This window comes from Pseudophryne corroboree, chromosome 6 (assembly GCF_028390025.1).
Source record: "Pseudophryne corroboree isolate aPseCor3 chromosome 6, aPseCor3.hap2, whole genome shotgun sequence".
Taxonomy (NCBI): domain Eukaryota; kingdom Metazoa; phylum Chordata; class Amphibia; order Anura; family Myobatrachidae; genus Pseudophryne; species Pseudophryne corroboree.
Genome location: NC_086449.1, coordinates 379,010,410 through 379,031,109, shown reverse-complemented (window position 1 = coordinate 379,031,109; position 20,700 = coordinate 379,010,410). Strand labels below are relative to the sequence as shown.

General features: G+C 45.4%; 1 protein-coding gene across 1 annotated transcript in view; it reads left to right on the top strand.

Moving 5' to 3' along the window:
• LOC134934577 (collagen alpha-1(VII) chain-like) overlaps window positions 1–14,399 on the top strand; it is an 817,258-nt gene extending 802,859 nt beyond the window's left edge. Inside the window, exons 99-100 of the mRNA XM_063929986.1 lie at window positions 12,274–12,366; window positions 13,550–14,399. Of these exons, the coding sequence (XP_063786056.1) occupies window positions 12,274–12,366; window positions 13,550–13,716 (260 nt within the window). The 3' untranslated portion in view covers window positions 13,717–14,399. The remainder of the gene's footprint in view (window positions 1–12,273; window positions 12,367–13,549) is intronic.
• The last annotated feature ends 6,301 nt before the right edge of the window (window positions 14,400–20,700 follow it).

Genomic DNA, 20,700 nt, shown 5'->3' with positions numbered 1-20,700 from the left:
GTTAGATTTGGGTGGGTTATTTTGTTTCTGTGCAGGGTAAATAATGGCTGCTTTGTTTTTACACTGCAATTTAGATTTAAGTTTGAACACACCCCACCCAAATCTAACTCTCTCTGCACATGTTATAATTTTTCATGATGCTACGATGCGCCGGCCCTTCCGTGCCACCGCAGAGGAGCTCCGAGCAACCCGGCCCCTGAACCAAGCAGGCAGCGGGGAAAAATCAGCCATACAGCTGTCCCTACAGAAAGACCTACTCTAGCTGTGCTGGTCGGTTGAAACAGCTGTTGGGCTGTGCCTGTATGTACACTTGTCGCCTTGATATGGAATAAATCTTCTTCGTTTTCTCATCTAAACCGTGAGTGCTGGCTTGTTTTGCTTTTTCCAATGAGCTGGAAAATCGAGTGCCTTCATGTTATTTTACTGCCTTGCACCATCTATTCATTCTGTTCTATGGTTTTGAGTGCTGTCATTTTTGCTCTTTTATATATATATATATATATATATATATACACACACACACACACACACGTAAATATTATATATATATATATATATGTATTATATACACACAGATACACAGATATATATAATATATTTATCTGTGTGTGTGTGTGTGTGTGTGTGTGTGTGTGTGTGTGTGTGTGTGTGTGTGTGTGTGTGTGTGTGATGATACATGTATTGTCACATGCCGGGAAGAGATGTTTGTAGGAGGGGGTCAAGAGGATTTGAGGGATGAGGGGGGCCCAGAGATATCCGTGTACAAGGCCCCAAGATTTCTGTTGCTGGCTCTGGATACCTGCCATATGTTTTTAACTTCTCAGATATGTATATCAAACAGGAAATCTTTCTTGTTCCACAAGTGAATTGAATAACAATACAGTGCATCCGGAAAGTATTCACAGCGCTTCACTTTTTCCACATTTTGTTATGTTACAGCCTTATTCCAAAATGGAATAAATTAATTTTCCCCCTCAAAATTCTATACACAATACCCCATAATGACAACGTGAAAAAAGTTTTTTTGTTTGCAAATTTATTAAAAATAAAACACTAAGAAATCACATGTACTGTACATAAGTATTCACAGCCTTTGACATGAAGCTCCAAATTGAACTCAGGTGTATCCTGTTTCCACTGATCATCCTTGAGATGTTCCTACAGCTTAATTGGAGTTCACCTATGGTAAGTTCAGTTGATTGGACATGATTTGGAAAGTCACACACTTGTCTATATAAGGTCCCACACGTGACAGTGCATGTTTTGGAAAGGCACACACCTGTCTATATAAGGTCCCACACTTGACAGTGCATGTCTGAGCACAAACCAAGCATGAAGTCAAAGGAATTGTCTGTAGATCTCTGAGTCAGGCTTGTCTCGAGGCACAAATCTGGAGAAGGGTACAGAAAAATATCTGCTGATTTGAAGGTCCCAATGAGAACAGTGGCCTCCATCATCCGTAAATGGTAGAAGTTCGGAACCACCAGGACTCTTCCTAGAGCTGGCTGGCCATCTAAAATGAGCGATAGGGGGAGAAGGGCCCTAGTCAGGGAGGTGACCAAGAACCCGATGGTCACTCTGTCAGAGCTACAGCATTCCTCTGTGGAGAGAGGAGAACCTTCCAGAAGGACAACCATCTCTGCAGCAATCCACCATTCAGACCTGTATGGGTGACGGAAGCCACTCCTTAGTAAAAAGCACATGGCAGCCCGCCTGGAGTTTGCCAATATGCACCTGAAGGACTCTCAGATCATGAGAAACAAAATTCTCTGGTCTGATGAGACAAAGATCAAACTCTTTGGCGTGAATGCCAGGTGTCATATTTTGAGGAAACCAGGCACCACTCATCACCAGGCCAATACCATCCCTACAATGAAGCATGAAGCATGGTGGTGGCAGCTTCATGCTGTGGGGATGTTTTTCTGCGGCAGGAACTCTGAGACTAGTCAGGATAAAGGGAAAGATGAATGCAGCAATGTACAGAGACATCCTGGATGAAAACCTGCTCCAGAGCGCTCTTGACCTCGGACTGGGGCGACGGTTCATCTTTCAGCTGGACAATCACCCTAAGCACACAGCCAAGATATCAAAGGAGTGGCTTCAGGACAATTCTGTGAATGTCCTTGAGTGGCCCAGCCAGAGGCCAGACTTGAACATCTCTGGAGAGATCTGAAAATGGCTGTGCACCAACGCTCCCCATCCAACCTGATGGAGCTTGAGAGGTGCTGCAAAGAGATATGGGTGAAACTGCCCAAAGATAGGTGTGCCAAGCTTGTGGCATCATATTCAAAAAGACTTGAGGCTGTAATTGCTGCTAAAGGTGCATCAACCAAGTATTGAGCATACGCTGTGAATACTTATGTACATGTGATTTCTTTGTTTTTTATTTTTAATAGATTTGCAAAAATCTCAAAAATACTTTTTTCATGTTGTCATTTTGGGGTACTGTGTGTAGAATTTTGAGGGAAAAAAATAATTTGTTCCATTTTGGAATAAGGCTGTAACATAATAAAATGTGGAAAAACTGAAGCGCTGTGAATACTTTCCGGATGTACTGTATATAATATCCTTATGGTACAAGTTCACAATACGGATTAGTGTCCTCTGTAGACATGCATACACATAAAGGGCCTAATTCAGACCTGATCAGCGATCAGGTCTGAACTGTACATGCACCGGCGCTGCAGTCCGCCGGCGCATGTGTTCCCGAACCGTTGGGGGGGCAGGCCGCGGCGGCTGCATGATGTCACACGCAGCTGCTGCGACCTGGGTAGCGATGAGTAGCTACCTGCCAGCGCGCAGGAGCTGCGCTGGCGGGGAGCTACTCTTCAAGTACAAAAGCATAGCCGCTGTGTGATTCTTTTGTACTTGTGCGACAGGGTAGGGCCTGACATGCGGGGCAGACTAGCCCTGTGCTGGGCGTCACCCCCAAAGTCCGCACTGCAGGACTTTTGAATGGCTATAATCTTTAGCTGTATAGCACACACTGGAAGCTGCCTCCTGCTATGTATGTAGGATGTATAAGGGAGGGAGACCACCTGCAACTACAGCCAAATTGGATATATAGTATAATGAAAATTGCTGCCTGCGGTATAGTTCAGCCTCCATTTGCTGTATAAGGGAAGGCGACCACTTGCAGCTATAACCGATTACCAAAGTATTGATGATTTTAAATCAATGTTCAAACAGTGCATACCTTACAATGAAAAGTCTGTACTGGGTGTATCATTGTCAACTCACGTATCCTTTGGGCTTTCAGAACGGCAAGAGTCCTTCCTCTAACATGTTTTGGTTCATGGGGGGGCTTTTTATTAATGAAAACATTTTATTTTCTTTAGTATATTTGTGTGTTTATATTATTTTAGCCAAGAAGGACTGTTTTTTTTTTTTGTATTGCATTATCTTTAATATCTTGTAAGTGCCAAACTCACCAATTGAGCAAATCAACATTTACTTTGCATCTTTTTATTTTTCATTCATGTTTATTGTGTCTCTAGAAAGAGACAGTAACAGAGGTATGCCATTGCATAAAATATCAACAGGATATATGCATGATATTAAAAAGAAAAATAGTCAAATGTTAATTATTTCTACAATAACTCACATAGAAAGCTGAATTTAGGATATCTGGTACCAACCTTTCCAAATTGTACTAACTGCGATAGAACAGAGCACCTACTGTATTATATTATTAGTATGTTCTCTGCAGAATGGAGACCAGCACATGTATCTTATACACTATAGCAAACATTAGATGCCGCTAACAGTCTGGATGACTACAGATACTGTGCTAAAACAAAGTTGATATTTTCTGCACTACTGCCTATGAGGATTCCACCCAGACTATAAGGCAAGGGGTCCACTGAGAATATCTATAATAATAGTTTATTTCTCCGGCACTAACTAGAGTATTTTGAAAACACTATACTGTATTATATTATTTTTGTTGGATACTCCTCCTTACTAAGTAATGAGTATCAATGGGAGAATGTCTATTCCACATAGATATCATACAAGAACAAGATGTATATTTAACTACATTAAGAACAGGCAATAATATAAAGCAATAAATAAAATTTAAAAGGCTTACTATTTTTTGTAGTTGCAATGCAACTGTCTGAAATGCATTGCAACAACAAAATGAGTTAGCCAAGCTTACTGTGCTGCTACAGCTCTTTCTGCTTCAACAAAGCCAGAAGTAATGCCATCAAGATGCATACACAATGGGTGCAATGGGTGCGGTCCACACGGGCCCCTGGGTCCAGGGGAGCCCACACCGCACACAATGCACCCATATTTTAATACTCACCTGTTCGTAGTCCAGCGCCGGGCACTGCAGCCACAGCCATCACGGCAAAAAATCAATTCAAAAATGGCCGCTGCGCATGCGCAGTATGACTTTTGTCTTCGGAACATGGCGGAACCTGCATAATGCCGGAGCCAACCGCGCCGTGGAGAGGAGGGGGTCCACCTGGAGTCTGCACATGGGCCACCTCCCTTCTTAAGACACCCCTGCCGAGATGTGTTAACATTTTGCTCACCGGAATGAGAGAGAGAAAACTCCCCCCTTCCGGTGATCCCTGCTAAACTCACAGTGCATAAGCCTGTTGCTGATGTGCTATGTGTTTCCTCCTGCCTGGACCAACTGTGCATGTGCGATATCTCCTGAACATCTCAAGATCTTCCATGTGCAGATGGACCCCCAGTAGTTGCCGCAGATTAATACACATATCGGTGGGTAATCCTGCGATATATGAGAAAAATCCTAAATCACAAAAGTGAGCTTATTATAATACATCTAGATAAACACAACAGAATTTCCTGGCGCCAAACAAATACCTACACAATTGCCACAGCTTTCGATTAGGGAATACTCAGCCCTTAAAATTAGAATAAAAACAAAATCAATAGAAAGCGCTGGCAAACTGTGTGTAAAAAGGCTTTTTTATTATTATCTATCACTCCTTTCTAAAACATTCTAAAATAAGAGTTTTTATATCTCATACATGAACTTCAATATAGTCTTAGGACATAATATGCAATATTTATTTGTATAAAACATATACTCTAATTTTATTTTTCCAAGCTCCAGAGATAGATTAAATCAATAAATTCAGTTATACCGACAGCCTCTGCTGAGCTTGGACAAATAACGATACACTTGTTGCAATTTGTTTCTTATCCAAACATCCACATCTAAAACAGATACTTTTTAACCCCTTTTTAAAAGATATATTGTGTCCCCAATGCGCTTCATGGGGAATTATCCACATCAGTGGATTTAAAACACCATATCATAAAAAGTCTTAATTGTTTAGCCACTGAAAGTCTTAATCCATAAACGGCAATCTATTAAACACACTTGTGCTCAAGTTGTGTCAGCAGTCCCTTTTGCATGCCAAAGTCCTCATTAATCACTTAAGGATACAGCCCTTAGAGTGGCAGGCAGCGCTCCAATGCAATTAAAACTTGCCCATGTTTGGTCATTTAAAGGATCGATATTACCGCATCCGTCCTCACTGGACTAATAGGGAACACTGACTGAGGAAGCCGCCGAAAAACGGAGGAAGGTGGAGAAACGCGTTTTAATACCCTGCTGACATCAGGAGAAATTCTATATTTCTAACATCTCCTTTATGCTGTTGATCCTGATTCGGACCTCCAGATATGACCCAATAAAGGAATTTTGCTACCAGGGCCGGGAGTGAATGGACCAGTGTTCCCTATTAGTCTAGTGAGGATGGATGCAGTAATATCGATCTTTTAAATTACCAAACATGGCCATGTTTTAATTGCATTAGAGCGCTGCCTGCCACTCTTAGGGCTGTATCCTTAAGTGATTAATGAGGACTTTGGCATGCAAAAGGGACTGCTGACACAACTTGAGCACAAGTGTGTTTAATAGATTGCCGTTTACGGATTAAGACTTTCAGTGGTTAAACAATGAAGACTTTTTATGATATGGTGTTTTAAATCCACTGATGTGGATAATTCCCCATGAAGCGCATTGGGGACACAATATATCTTTTAAAAAGGGGTTAAAAAGTATCTGTTTTAGATGTGGATGTTTGGATAAGAAACAAATTGCAACAAGTGTGTCGTTATTTGTCCAAGCTCAGCAGAGGCTGTCGGTAAAACTGAATTTATTGATTTAATCTATCTCTGGAGCTTGGAAAAATAAACTTAGAGTATATGTTTTATACAAATAAATATTGCATATTATGTACTAAGACTATATTGAAGTTCATGTATGAGATATAAAAAATAAGATTTTACTTACCGATAAATCTATTTCTCGTAGTCCGTAGTGGATGCTGGGGACTCCGTCAGGACCATGGGGAATAGCGGCTCCGCAGGAGACAGGGCACAAAAGTAAAAGCTTTAGGATCAGGTGGTGTGCACTGGCTCCTCCCCCTATGACCCTCCTCCAAGCCTCAGTTAGGATACTGTGCCCGGACGAGCGTACACAATAAGGAAGGATTTTGAATCCCGGGTAAGACTCATACCAGCCACACCAATCACACTGTACAACCTGTGATCTGAACCCAGTTAACAGCATGATAACAGCGGAGCCTCTGAAAAGATGGCTCACAACAATAATAACCCGATTTTTGTAACAATAACTATGTACAAGTATTGCAGACAATCCGCACTTGGGATGGGCGCCCAGCATCCACTACGGACTACGATAAATAGATTTATCGGTAAGTAAAATCTTATTTTCTCTGACGTCCTAGTGGATGCTGGGGACTCCGTCAGGACCATGGGGATTATACCAAAGCTCCCAAACGGGCGGGAGAGTGCGGATGACTCTGCAGCACTGAATGAGAGAACTCCAGGTCCTCTTTAGCCAGGGTATCAAATTTGTAGAATTTTACAAACGTGTTCTCCCCCGACCACGTAGCTGCTCGGCAGAGTTGTAATGCCGAGACCCCTCGGGCAGCCGCCCAGGATGAGCCCACCTTCCTTGTGGAATGGGCCTTGACAGATTTAGGCTGTGGCAGGCCTGCCACAGAATGCGCAAGTTGAAATGTGCTACAAATCCAACGAGCAATCGTCTGCTTAGAAGCAAGAGCACCCAGTTTGTTGGGTGCATACAGGATAACAGCGAGTCAGTTTTCCTGACTCCAGCCGTCCTGGAAACCTATATTTTCAGGGCCCTGACAACATCTAGCAACTTGGAGTCCTCCAAGTCCCTAGTAGCCGCAGGTACCACAATAAGCTGGTTCAGGTGAAACGCTGACACCACCTTAGGAAGAAACTGGGGACGAGTCCGCAGCTCTGCCCTGTCCGAATGGACAATCAGATATGGCTTTTGTGAGACAAAGCCGCCAATTCTGACACTCGCCTGGCCGAGGCCAGGGCCAACAGCATGGTCACTTTTCATGTGAGATATTTCAAATCCACAGATTTGAGCGGTTTAAAATGTGATTTGAGGAATCCCAGAACTACGTTGAGATCCCACAGTGCCACTGGAGGCACAAAAAGGGGGTTGTATATGCAATACTCCCTTGACAAACTTCTGGACTTCAGGAACTGAAGCCAATTCTTTCTGGAAGAAAATTGACAGGGCCGAAATTTGAACCTTAATGGACCCCAATTTGAGGCCCATAGACACTCCTGTTTGCAGGAAATGCAGGAATCGACCGAGTTGAAATTTCTTCGTGGGGCCTTCCTGGCCTCACACCACGCAACATATTTTCGCCACATGTGGTGATAATGTTTTGCGGTCACCTCCTTCCTGGCTTTGACCAGGGTAGGAATGACCTCTTCCGGAATGCCTTTTTCCCTTAGGATCTGGCGTTCCACCGCCATGCCGTCAAACGCAGCCGCGGTAAGTCTTGGAACAGACCTGGTACTTGCTGAAGCAAGTCCCTTCTTAGCGGCAGAGGCCATGAGTCCTCTGTGAGCATTTCTTGAAGTTCCGGGTGCCACGTCCTTCTTGGCCAATCCGGAGCCACGAGTATAGTTCTTACTCCTCTACGTCTTATAATTCTCAGTACCTTGGTTATGAGAAGCAGAGGAGGGAACACATACACCAACTGGTACACCCACGGTGTTACCAGAACGTCCACAGATATTGCTTGAGGGTCTCTTGACCTGGCGGAATACCTGTCCAGTTTTTTGTTCAGGCGGGACGCCATCATGTCCACCTTTTGGTCTTTCCCAACGGTTCACAATCATGTGGAATACTTCCCGATGAAGTCCCCACTCTCCCGGGTGGAGGTCGTGCCTGCTGAGGAAGTCTGCTTCCCAGTTGTCCACTCCCGGAATGAACACTGCTGACAGTGTTATCACATGATTTTTCGCCCAGCGAAGAATCCTTGCAGTTTCTGCCATTGCCCTCCTGCTTCTTGTGCCGCCCTGTCTGTTTACGTGGGCGACTGCCGTGATGTTGTCCCACTGGATCAATACCGGCTGACCTTGAAGCAGAGGTCTTGCTAAGCTTAGAACATTGTAAATTGCCCTTAGCTCCAGTATATTTATGTGGAGAGAAGTCTCCAGACTTGATCACACTCCCTGGAAATTTTTTCCCTGTGTGACTGCTCCCCAGCCTCTCAGGCTGGCATCCGTGGTCACCAGGACCCAGTCCTGAATGCCGAATCTGTGGCCCTTTAGTAGATGAGCACTCTGCAGCCACCGCAGAAGAAACACCCTTGTCCTTGGAGACAGGGTTATCCGCTGATGCATCTGAAGATGCGATCCGGACCATTTTTCCAGCAGATCCCACTGAAAAGTTCTTGCGTGAAATCTACCGAATGGAATCGCTTCGTAAGAAGCCACCATTTTTCCCAGGACCCTTGTGCAATGATGCACTGACACTTTTCCTGGTTTTAGGAGGTTCCTGACTAGCTCGGATAACTCCCTGGCTTTCTTCTCCGGGAGAAACACCTTTTTCTGGACTGTGTCCAGAATCATCCCTAGGAACAGCAGACGTGTCGTCGGAAACAGCTGCGGTTTTGGAATATTTAGAATCCACCCGTGCTGTCGTAGAACTACTTGAGATAGTGCTACTCCGACCTCCAACTGTTCTCTGGACCTTGCCCCTATCAGGAGATCGTCCATTTTCTTTGAAGAAGAATCATCATTTCGGCCATTACCTTGGTAAGGACCCGGGGTGCCGTGGACAATCCAACCGGCAGCGTCTGAAACTGATAGTGACAGTTCTGTACCACGAACCTGAGGTACCCTTGGTGAGAAGGGCAAATTGGGACATGGAGGTAAGGATCCCTGATGTCCCGGGACACCATATAGTCCCCTTCTTCCTGGTTCGCTATCACTGCTCTGAGTGACTCCATCTTGATTTGAACCTTTGTATGTAAGTGTTCAACTATTTCAGATTTAGAATAGGTCTCACCGAGCCGTCTGGCTTCAGTACCACAATATAGTGTGGAATAATACCCCTTTCCTTGTTGTAGGAGGGGTACTTTGATTATCACCTGCTGGGAATACAGCTTGTGAATTGTTTCCACTACTGCCTCCCTGTCGGAGGGAGACGTTGGTAAAGCAGACTTCAGGAACCTGCGAGGGGGAGACGTCTCGAATTTCCAATCTGTACCCCTGGGATACTACTTGTAGGATCCAGGGGTCCACTTGCGAGTGAGCCCACTGCGTGCTGAAACTCTTGAGACGACCCCCCCCACCGCACCTGAGTCCGCTTGTACGGCCCCAGCGTCATGCTGAGGACTTGGCAGAAGCGGTGGAGGGCTTCTGTTTCTGGGAATGGGCTGCCTGCTGCAGTCTTCTTCCCTTTCCTCTATCCCATGGCAGATATGACTGGCCTTTTGCCCGCTTGCCCTTATGGGGACGAAAGGACTGAGGCTGAAAAGACGTTGTCTTTTTCTCCTTTATACGGCAATACTTCCATGTGCCGTTTGGAATCTGCATCACCTGACCACTGTCGTGTCCATAAACAACTTCTGGCAGATATGGACATCGCACTTACTCTTGATGCCAGAGTGCAAATATCCCTCTGTGCATCTCGCATATATAGAAATGCATCCTTTAAATGCTCTATAGTCAATAAAATACTGTCCCTGTCAAGGGTATCAATATTTTCAGTCAGGGAATCCGACCAAGCCACCCCAGCGCTGCACATCCAGGCTGAGGCGATCGCTGGTCGCTGTATAACACCAGTATGTGTGTATATACTTTTTAGGATATTTTTCAGCCTCCTATCAGCTGGCTCCTTGAGGGCGGCCCTATCTGGAGACGGTACCGCCACTTGTTTTGATAAGCGTGTGAGCGCCTTATCCACCCTAAGGGGTGTTTCCCAATGCGCCCTAACTTCTGGCGGGAAAGGGTATACCGCCAATAATTTTCTATCGGGGGAAACCCACGCATCATCACACACTTCATTTAATTTATCTGATTCAGGAAAAACTACAGGTAGTTTTTTCACACTCCACATAATACCCTTTTTTGTGGTACTTGTAGTATCAGAAATATGTAACACCTCCTTCATTGCCCTTAACAAGTAACGTGTGGCCCTAAAGGAAAATACGTTTGTTTCTTCACCGTCGACACTGGAGTCAGTGTCCGTGTCTGTGTCTGCTTGCAGCGTGTTGACATTATCACGTAATTCCTTAAATAAGCCATCCATTCCGGTGTCGACTCCCTAGAGAGTGACATCACCATTACAGGCAATTGCTCCGCCTCCTCACCAACATCGTCCTCATACATGTCGACACACACGTACCGACACACAGCACACACACAGGGAATGCTCTGATAGAGGACAGGACCCCACTAGCCCTTTGGGGAGACAGAGGGAGAGTTTGCCAGCACACACCAAAAACGCTATAATTATACAGGGACAACCTTTATATAAGTGTTTTTCCCTTATAGCATTTTAATATATATAGTCATATCGCCAAATAAGTGCCCCCCCTCTCTGTTTTAACCCTGTTTCTGTAGTGCAGTGCAGGGGAGAGCCTGGGAGCCTTCCCACCAGCATTTCTGTGAGGGAAAATGGCGCTGTGTGCTGAGGAGAATAGGCCCCGCCCCCTTTTCGGCGGGCTTCTTCTCCCGTTTTTTTGAGACCTGGCAGGGGTTAAATACATCCATATAGCCCCCAGGGGCTATATGTGATGTATTTTTAGCCAGAATAAGGTACTATCATTGCTGCCCAGGGCGCCCCCCCCAGCGCCCTGCACCCTCAGTGACCGTTGCTATGAAGTGTGCTGACAACAATGGCGCACAGCTGCAGTGCTGTGCGCTACCTTATGAAGACTGAAAAGTCTTCTGCCGCCGGTTTCTGGACCTCTTCACTTTTCGGCATCTGCAAGGGGGTCGGCGGCGCGGCTCCGGGACGAACCCCAGGGTGAGACCTGTGTTCCGACTCCCTCTGGAGCTAATGGTGTCCAGTAGCCTAAGAAGCCAATCCATCCTGCACGCAGGTGAGTTCACTTCTCTCCCCTAAGTCCCTCGATGCAGTGAGCCTGTTGCCAGCAGGACTCACTGAAAATAAAAAACCTAACAAAACTTTTACTCTAAGCAGCTCTTTAGGAGAGCCACCTAGATTGCACCCTTCTCGGCCGGGCACAAAAATCTAACTGAGGCTTGGAGGAGGGTCATAGGGGGAGGAGCCAGTGCACACCACCTGATCCTAAAGCTTTTACTTTTGTGCCCTGTCTCCTGCGGAGCCGCTATTCCCCATGGTCCTGACGGAGTCCCCAGCATCCACTAGGACGTCAGAGAAACTCTTATTTTAGAATGTTTTAGAAAGGAGTGATAGATAATAATAAAAAAGCCTTTTTACACAGTTTGCCAGCGCTTTCTATTGTTTTTGTTTTTATTATAATACATCTGAATTGTTTTCAAATAGCGCTGGCTATAGCGCATTTGGCAGTTACGACCTCTTCTGACATCTCCTCCACAATCATATAAATTGTACAGTTGGTTTCACAAGTAGCATGCTAATTATGATTAATTTTAGGTCCCATATCATTTCTGCCCCTATTCTAAAATCACACCCTGATTAGATATATATTTGAAGAGTGACTGTAGCATATCTGATCTTTATCTGCCATTTTAATGAAAACCACCTACCTATTCTGTACACAGTACTGTCTTCTTTGACAAATGACTGACCTTTTTGGCTCAGACGCTACAATCCATTTAAACTTTATTGCTGTACTTATAAAAGAAGAAAAAAAAAATCATACAGTACAGATAAATGATCCAGGTGTTTCATAGCGTTCGCTAGAAGCTTGTAAAAATGATGATCAATAATAAATGTGCCGTTAATTTACTGCTCCCTCCTGATAACAGTTATTGCACTTTATTTTTCTGGAGACGGAAGAGATAAGGAGCTAATGGGACAATTGCGTAGAAGGAAACGGCATGCTGAAAGTACGTTTGAAGGTAAATGTTTATTGACAGACCTGTAATTATACAATAAACTTTTTTTGGGTCTACTCTATTTTTACAAAGGATAAATGGAACTACTGTAGGGTTCTATTTCCATAGCATACATATATTGTTATCACTTGATAGTTTAAGAATATAACATTATTGCAACATGCATTCATTCCTATGAGCATGAAGGGAATGGAGCCTTTAAGCCAGCGGTGCAAGTATGCGGGTACACTCGGGTACGGAGTACCCTTAAGAATTTGGCAGCAGGTACGCAGTACTACCTGCCACACACTTTGGCATTACCACAATTATAATGTGCCACAAAGCAACAAGACCATGGGGCTTGGCAGCATGACGGCTCCTCCCACTTTGTCAGGGTTACTGGGAGTGCGACAGTGGCTGTATTTTCCTGTTATAATGGAGGCGTTACTATATATTGTTATTAAATTGGGGGCATTACTATATACAGGTTGAGTATCCCATATCCAAATATTCCAAAATACAGAATATTCCGAAATACCAATTTTTTTGAGTGAGAGTGTGATAGTGAAACCTTTGTTTTCTGATGGCTCAATGTACACAAACTTTGTTTATTACACAAAGTTATTAAAAATATTGTGTTAAATGACCTTCAGGCTGTGTGTATAAGGTGTATATGAAACATAAATGAATTGTGTGAATGTAGACACACTTTGTTTAATGCACAAAGTTATTAAAAATATTGTATAAAATTACCTTCAGGCTATGTGTATAAGGTTTATATGAAACATAAATGCATTCTGTGCTTAGACTTAGGTCCCATCACCATGATATCTCATTATGGTATGCAATTATTCCAAATTACGGAAAAATCCGATATCCAAAATACTTCTAGTCCCAAGCATTTTTGATAAGGGATACTCAACCTGTATATCTATTATACTGTATATATTTTTAGCCTTGCCTCCAGATCCCCCCCCCCCCCAAAAAAAAGGGCTGTGTCATGTGGCCACGCCGCTAGTGTCATGTAGCCACTCCCACTAGCAGCATGTGGCCACGCCCCTCACAACACATGATCATGCCCATTTTTCGGCACTCAGTACCATTAAGAAAATATTTCTACTTGCACCACTGCTTTAAGCATTATTGTTAGTGCTGTTTGTTTCAGTATTAGCATAAAATAATTGAGATACAAATGTTTTCCTTGCAGACCCCTGTTTGCTACCCATGGATGAAGGATTTTGCTCGAGATATATATTACGTTGGTATTACCATTCACAAGCTGACAGCTGTAGACCATTTGTATATGGTGGCTGTGGAGGAAACCGCAATCGCTTTAAAACCAGACAGAAGTGTGAACAGAGATGTAAAAGCTAAAGCAGGTTGGAACTATGCTGAATGGTTGATTTATAAAGAAAACAGAAAAAGTGTATTTTGATGCAATTAGTAGCCCACATAAATGTACATTCAGTGGCTTCAGCCAATTCTCTTTAGGATTTGGAGCATGATGGCTATTGATAACTGAATGGTGCATGACAAAGTATTCTGATGTACTCATGGAAGTGTTAGCATTTGTGTTGTTTAAATATTTACAGTATTTGTGTGCAAAATCTCAAAAAGAATAAAATGTCCTACAGCAGAGATGATGCCTGGGAAAGCAGAGGTCTCACTATGGTGTAAGATGGATATGTTTGGCAAGCAGGCTCCCATAGCACCAGATTTGTATATGCAACACAACTTGCAAGGCAGCCTAGTTTATAGTATTAAATATGACTTAAAATACAATCTGTTAGTAAATACTATCAGTTCACATGTAAATAGAATAATATGTTTCCCAGTTTCTTTAATATCAATGTTGTTGCAGTATTTTTGTCTCTTTGTATTACAAAAACTATTACTTGAAATGAAAATGAGTGGTCCAGTGAGTTGTTCATCCCTGTTTTGCTTTGTTTCTTGTATGCACAGAATAAATGTTGACTTAAGCAGTGTATTTTGGCTTTGCCTTACTTCTCTGAGTGTTCATGTTTTTGCTGCAATAAATATTGTACATAACATTATAATAGTGAATGTTTTCTTCACAATGATTCTGATCAAATGTGAGAAATGTGTGTATGGTAGACAGCTTAGACTGTAAGCTAAATCGGTGTAAGGACTAATGATCATAAATGATTTGTGATTTCTGCTAGCGCTATATTATCTATCTCCCACTACAAATAGTAATGTGAGGACACTATGTATCTCTATGTGGATCTATCTATATACATATGTAAAATAATCCTACAAGGTTTGTCTGAGTCAAACCATGTGCAGTGGGCACCCTCCCGCTCAATGGCTCACACTGCAGGGAACAGAGGGAATGGGCTATGGCCCTCATTCCGAGTTGATCGCTCGCTAGCTACTTTTAGCAGCCGTGCACACGCATAGTCGCCGCCCAAGGGGGAGTGTATTTTCGCTTTGCAGCAGTGTGAACGCCTGTGCAGCAGAGCGGCTGTAAATAGGTCCAGGCAGTCAGGAGTTATGCTGTCCGCTGTTATACTCTGTGCTGCTGTCTCCCCCCTAGGGGTGCTAGGGATTTCTAATTGTATTAGTGGCGTACTGTATATACTGTATTAAATAATGCAGCTCAATGAGACGCTGTACATACTGTATGCAGCGTAACGAGTCGCACTAGTAAAGTAGTCCTTACTATACAGTATACAGTATTTCAGTATTGTATTTTCTCTAACGTCCTAAGTGGATGCTGGGGACTCCGTAAGGACCATGGGGAATAGCGGCTCCGCAGGAGACTGGGCACATCTAAAGAAAGCTTTAGGACTACCTGGTGTGCACTGGCTCCTCCCCCTATGACCCTCCTCCAAGCCTCAGTTAGATCTCTGTGCCCGAACGAGAAGGGTGCACACTAGGGGCTCTCCTGAGCTTCTTAGTGAAAGTTTTAGTTTAGGTTTTTTATTTTCAGTGAGACCTGCTGGCAACAGGCTCACTGCATCGAGGGACTAAGGGGAGAAGAAGCGAACTCACCTGCGTGCAGAGTGGATTGGGCTTCTTAGGCTACTGGACATTAGCTCCAGAGGGACGATCACAGGCCCAGCTTGGATGGGTCCCAGAGCCGCGCCGCCGGCCCCCTTACAGAGCCAGAAGACAGAAGAGGTCCGGAAAATCGGCGGCAGAAGACATCCTGTCTTCACCAAGGTAGCGCACAGCACTGCAGCTGTGCGCCATTGCTCCTCAGCACACTTCGATCACTGAGGGTGCAGGGCGCTAGGGGGGGGCACCCTGAGCAGCAATAAAAACACCTTGGCTGGCGAAAATACATCACATATAGCCCCCAGGGCTATATGGATGAATTTTAACCCCTGCCAGAATCCATAAAAAAGCAGGAGAAAAGTCCGCGAAAAAAGGGCGGAGCCTATCTCCTCAGCACACTGGCGCCATTTTCCCTCACAGCTCCGTTGGAGGGAAGCTCCCCTGGCTCTCCCCTGCAGTCACTACACTACAGAAAGGGTTAAAAAAGAGAGGGGGGCACTAATTAGGCGCAGTATTAACAATACAGCAGCTATAAGGGGAAAAAACACTTATATAAGGTTATCCCTGTATATATATAGCGCTTTGGTGTGTGCTGGTAAACTCTCCCTCTGTCTCCCCAAAGGGCTAGTGGGGTCCTGTCCTCTATAAGAGCATTCCCTGTGTGTGTGCTGTATGTCGGTACGTTGGTGTCGACATGTATGAGGAGAAAAATGATGTGGAGACGGAGCAGATTGCCTGTAATAGTGATGTCACCCCCTAGGGGGTCGACACCTGAGTGGATGAACTGTTGGAAGGAATTACGTGACAGTGTCAGCTCTGTATAAAAGACAGTGGTTGACATGAGACAGCCGGCTACTCAGCTTGTGCCTGTCCAGACGTCTCATAGGCCGTCAGGGGCTCTAAAGCGCCCGTTACCTCAGATGGCAGATATAGACGCCGACACGGATACTGACTCCAGTGTCGACGGTGAAGAGACAAATGTGACTTCCAGTAGGGCCACACGTTACATGATTGAGGCAATGAAAAATGTTTTACACATTTCTGATAATACGAGTACCACCAAAAAGGGGTATTATGTTCGGTGAGGAAAAACTACCTGTAGTTTTCCTGAATCTGAGAAATTAAATGAGGTGTGTGATGATGCGTGGTTTTCCCCCGATAACAACTGATAATTTCTAAAATGTTATTGGCATTATATCCTTTCCCGCCAGAGGTTAGGGTGCGTTGGGAAACACCCCCTAGGGTGGATAAAGCGCTCACACGCTTGTAAGGGCTCTACCCTCTCCTGAGATGGCCGCCCTTAAGGATCCTGCTGATAGAAAGCAGGAGGGTATCCTAAAATGTATTTACACACATACTGGTGTTATACTGCGACCAGCAATCGCCTCAGCCTGGATGTGCAGTGCTGGGTTGGCGTGGTCGGATTCCCTGACTGAAAATATTGATACCCTAGATAGGGACAGTATATTTTTGCCTATAGAGCATTTAAAAGATGCATTTCTATATATGCGTGATGCACAGCGGAATATTTGCCGACTGGCATCAAGTCTAAGTGCGTTGTCCATTTCTACCAGTAGAGGGTTATGGACACGTCAGTGGTCAGGTGATGCGTATTCCAAACGGCATTTGGAAGTATTGCCTTAATAAGGGGAGGAGTTATTTGGGGTCGGTCTTTCAGACCTGGTGGCCACGGCAACAGCTGGGAAATCCACGTTTGTACCCCAGATAGCCTCTCAACATGAGAAGACACCGTATTATCAGGCGCAGTCTTTTCGTGGACAAGCGGGCAAAATGTTCCTCATTTCTGCCCCGTGACAGAGGGAGAGGAAAAAGGCTGCACAGCCAGTTCCCAGGAACAGAAACCCTCTCCCGCCTCTGCCAAGCCCTCAGTATGACGCTGGGGCTTTACAAGCAGAATCAGGCACGGTAGGGGGCCCGTCTCAATGAATTTCAGCGCGCAGTGGGCTCACTCGCAAGTAGACCCCTGGATCCTTCAGGTGATATCTCAGGGGTACAAATTAGAATTCGAGACGTCTCCCCCTCGCCGTTTTCCTAAAGTCGGCTTTACCGATGTCTCCTTCTGACAGGGAGACAGTTTTGGAAGCCATTCACAAGCTGTATTCCCAGCAGGTGATAATCAAGGTACCCCTCCTGCAACAGGGAACGGGGTATTATTCCACACTGTTGTGGTACCGAAGCCGGACGGCTCGTGAGACCGATTCTAAATCTAAAATCTTTGAACACTTACATACAGAGGTTCAAATTCAAGATTGAGTCACTCAGAGCAGTGATTGCGAACCTGGAAGAAGGGGACTACATGATGTCTCTGGACATCAAGGATGCTTACCTTCATGTCAAAATTTACCCTTCTCACCAAGGGTACCTCAGGTTTATGGTACAGAACTGTCACTATCAGTTCAGACGCTGCCGTATGGATGGTCCACGGCACCCCGGGTCTTTACCAAGGTAATGGCCGAAATGATGATATTTCTTCGAAGGAAGGGAATTTTAGTTATCCCTTACTTGGACGATTCCCTGATAAGGGTAGAATCCAGGGAACAGTTGGAGGTCGGGGTAGCACTATCTCAGGTAGTGTTGCGGCAGCACGATTGGATTCTCAATATTCCAAAATCGCAGCTGGTTCCGACGACTTGTCTTCTGTTCCTAGGGATGATCCTGGACACAGTCCAGAAAAAGGTGTTTCTCCCGGAGGGGAAAGCCAGGGAGTTATCCGAGCTAGTCAGCAACCTCCTAAAACCGAGCCAAGTCTCAGTGCATCAATGCACAAGGGTTCTGGGTAAAATGGTGGCTTCCTACGAAGCAATCCCATTCGGCAGATTCCACGCAAGAACTTTCCAGTGGGACCTGCTGGACAAATGGTCCGGGTCGCATCTTCAGATGCATCAGCGGATAACCCTGTCACCAAGGACAAGGGTGTCCCTCCTGTGGTGGTTGCAGAGTGCTCATCTTCTAGAGGGCCGCAGATTCGGCATTCAGGACTGGGTCCTGGTGACCACGGATGCCAGCCTGCGAGGCTGGGGAGCAGTCACACAGGGAAGGAATATCCAGGGCTTATGGTCAAGCCTGGAGACATCACTTCACATAAATATCCTGAAGCTAAGGGCCATTTACAATGCTCTAAGCTTAGCAAGACCTCTGCTTCAAGGTCAGCCGGTGTTGATCCAGTCGGACAACATCACGGCAGTCACCCACGTAAACAGACAGGGTGGCACAAGAAGCAGGAGGGCAATGGCAGAAGCTGCAAGGATTCTTCGCTGGGCGGAAAATCATGTGATAGCACTGCCAGCAGTATTCATTCCGGGAGTGGACAACTGGGAAGCAGACTTCCTCAGCACGACCTCCACCCGGGAGAGTGGGGACTTCACCCAGAAGTCTTCCACATGATTATAAACCGTTGGGAAAAACTCGACAGGTATTGCGCCAGGTCAAGGGACCCTCAGGCAATAGCTGTAGACGCTCTGGTAACACCGTGGGTGTACCAGTCAGTGTATGTGTTCCCTCCTCTGCCTCTCATACCCAAGGTACTGAGATTGATAAGATGGAGAGGAGTAAGCACTATATTCGTGGCTCCGGATTGGCCAAGAAGTACTTGGTAACCGGAACTTCAAGAGATGCTCACGGAGGATCCGTGGCCTCTACCTCTAAGAAGGGACCTGCTCCAACAAGGACCCTGTCTGTTCCAAGACTTACCGCGGCTGCGTTTGACGGCATGGCGGTTGAACGCCGGATCCTGAAGGAAAAAAGGCATTCCGGATGAAGTCATCCCTATCCTGATCAAAGCCAGGAAGGATGTAACCGCAAAACATTATCACCGCATTTGGCGAAAATATGTTGCGTGGTGCGAGGCCAGTAAGGCCCGACGGAGGAAATTCAACTGGGTCGATTCCTACATTTCCTGCAAACAGGAGTGTCTATGGGCCTGAAATTGGGGTCCATTAAGGTTCAAATTTCGGCCCTGTCAATTTTCTTCCAAAAAGAACTAGCTTCAGTCCCTGAAGTTCAGACGTTTGTAAAAGGGGTACTGCATATACAGCCTCCTTTTGTGCCTCCAGTGGCACTTTGGGATCTCAATGTAGTTTTTTGGGTTCCAAAAGTCACATTGGTTTGAACCACTTAAATCTGTGGAGTTAAAATATCTCACATGGAAAGTGGTCATGCTGTTGGCCCTGGCCTGGGCCAGGCGCGTGTCAGAATTGGCGGCTTTATCCTGTAAAAGCCCTTATCTGATTTTCCATTCGGACAGGGCGGAATTGAGGACTCGTCCTCAGTTTCTCCCTAAGGTGGTTTCAGCGTTTCACCTGAACCAACCTATTGTGGTGCCTGCGGCTACTAGGGACTTGGAGGACTCCAAGTTGCTAGACGTTGTCAGGGCCCTAAAAATATATGTTTCCAGGACGGCTGGAGTCAGAAAATCTGACTCGCTGTTTATCCTGTATGCACCCAACAAGCTGGGTGCTCCTGCTTCTAAGCAGACTATTGCTCGTTGGATTTGTAGTACAATTCAGCTTGCACATTCTGTGGCAGGCCTGCCACAGCCAAAAATCTGTAAATGCCCACTCCACAAGGAAGGTGGGCTCATCTTGGGCGGCTGCCCGAGGGGTCTCGGCTTTACAACTTTGCCGAGCAGCTACTTGGTCAGGAGCAAATACGTTTGTAAAATTCTACAAAATTGATACCCTGGCTGAGGAGGACCTGGAGTTCTCTCAATTGGTGCTGCAGAGTCATCCGCACTCTCCCGCCCGTTTGGGAGCTTTGGTATAATCCCCATGGTCCTTACGGAGTCCCCAGCATCCACTTAGGACGTTAGAGAAAATAAGAATTTACTTACCGATAATTCTATTTCTCGTAGTCCGTAGTGGATGCTGGGCGCCCATCCCAAGTGCGGATTGTCTGCAATACTGGTACATAGTTATTGTTACCAAAAAATCGGGTTATTGCTGTAGTGAGCCATCTTTTCTAGAGGCTCCTCTGTTATCATGCTGTTAACTGGGTTCAGATCACAAGTTGTACGGTGTGATTGGTGTGGCTGGTATGAGTCTTACCCGGGATTCAAAATCCTTCCTTATTGTGTACGCTCGTCCGGGCACAGTATCCTAACTGAGGCTTGGAGGAGGGTCATAGGGGGAGGAGCCAGTGCACACCAGATAGTCCTAAAGCTTTCTTTAGATGTGCCCAGTCTCCTGCGGAGCCGCTATTCCCCATGGTCCTTACGGAGTCCCCAGCATCCACTACGGACTACGAGAAATAGAATTATCGGTAAGTAAATTCTTATTTCTCTAACGTCCTAGTGGATGCTGGGGACTCCGTCAGGACCAT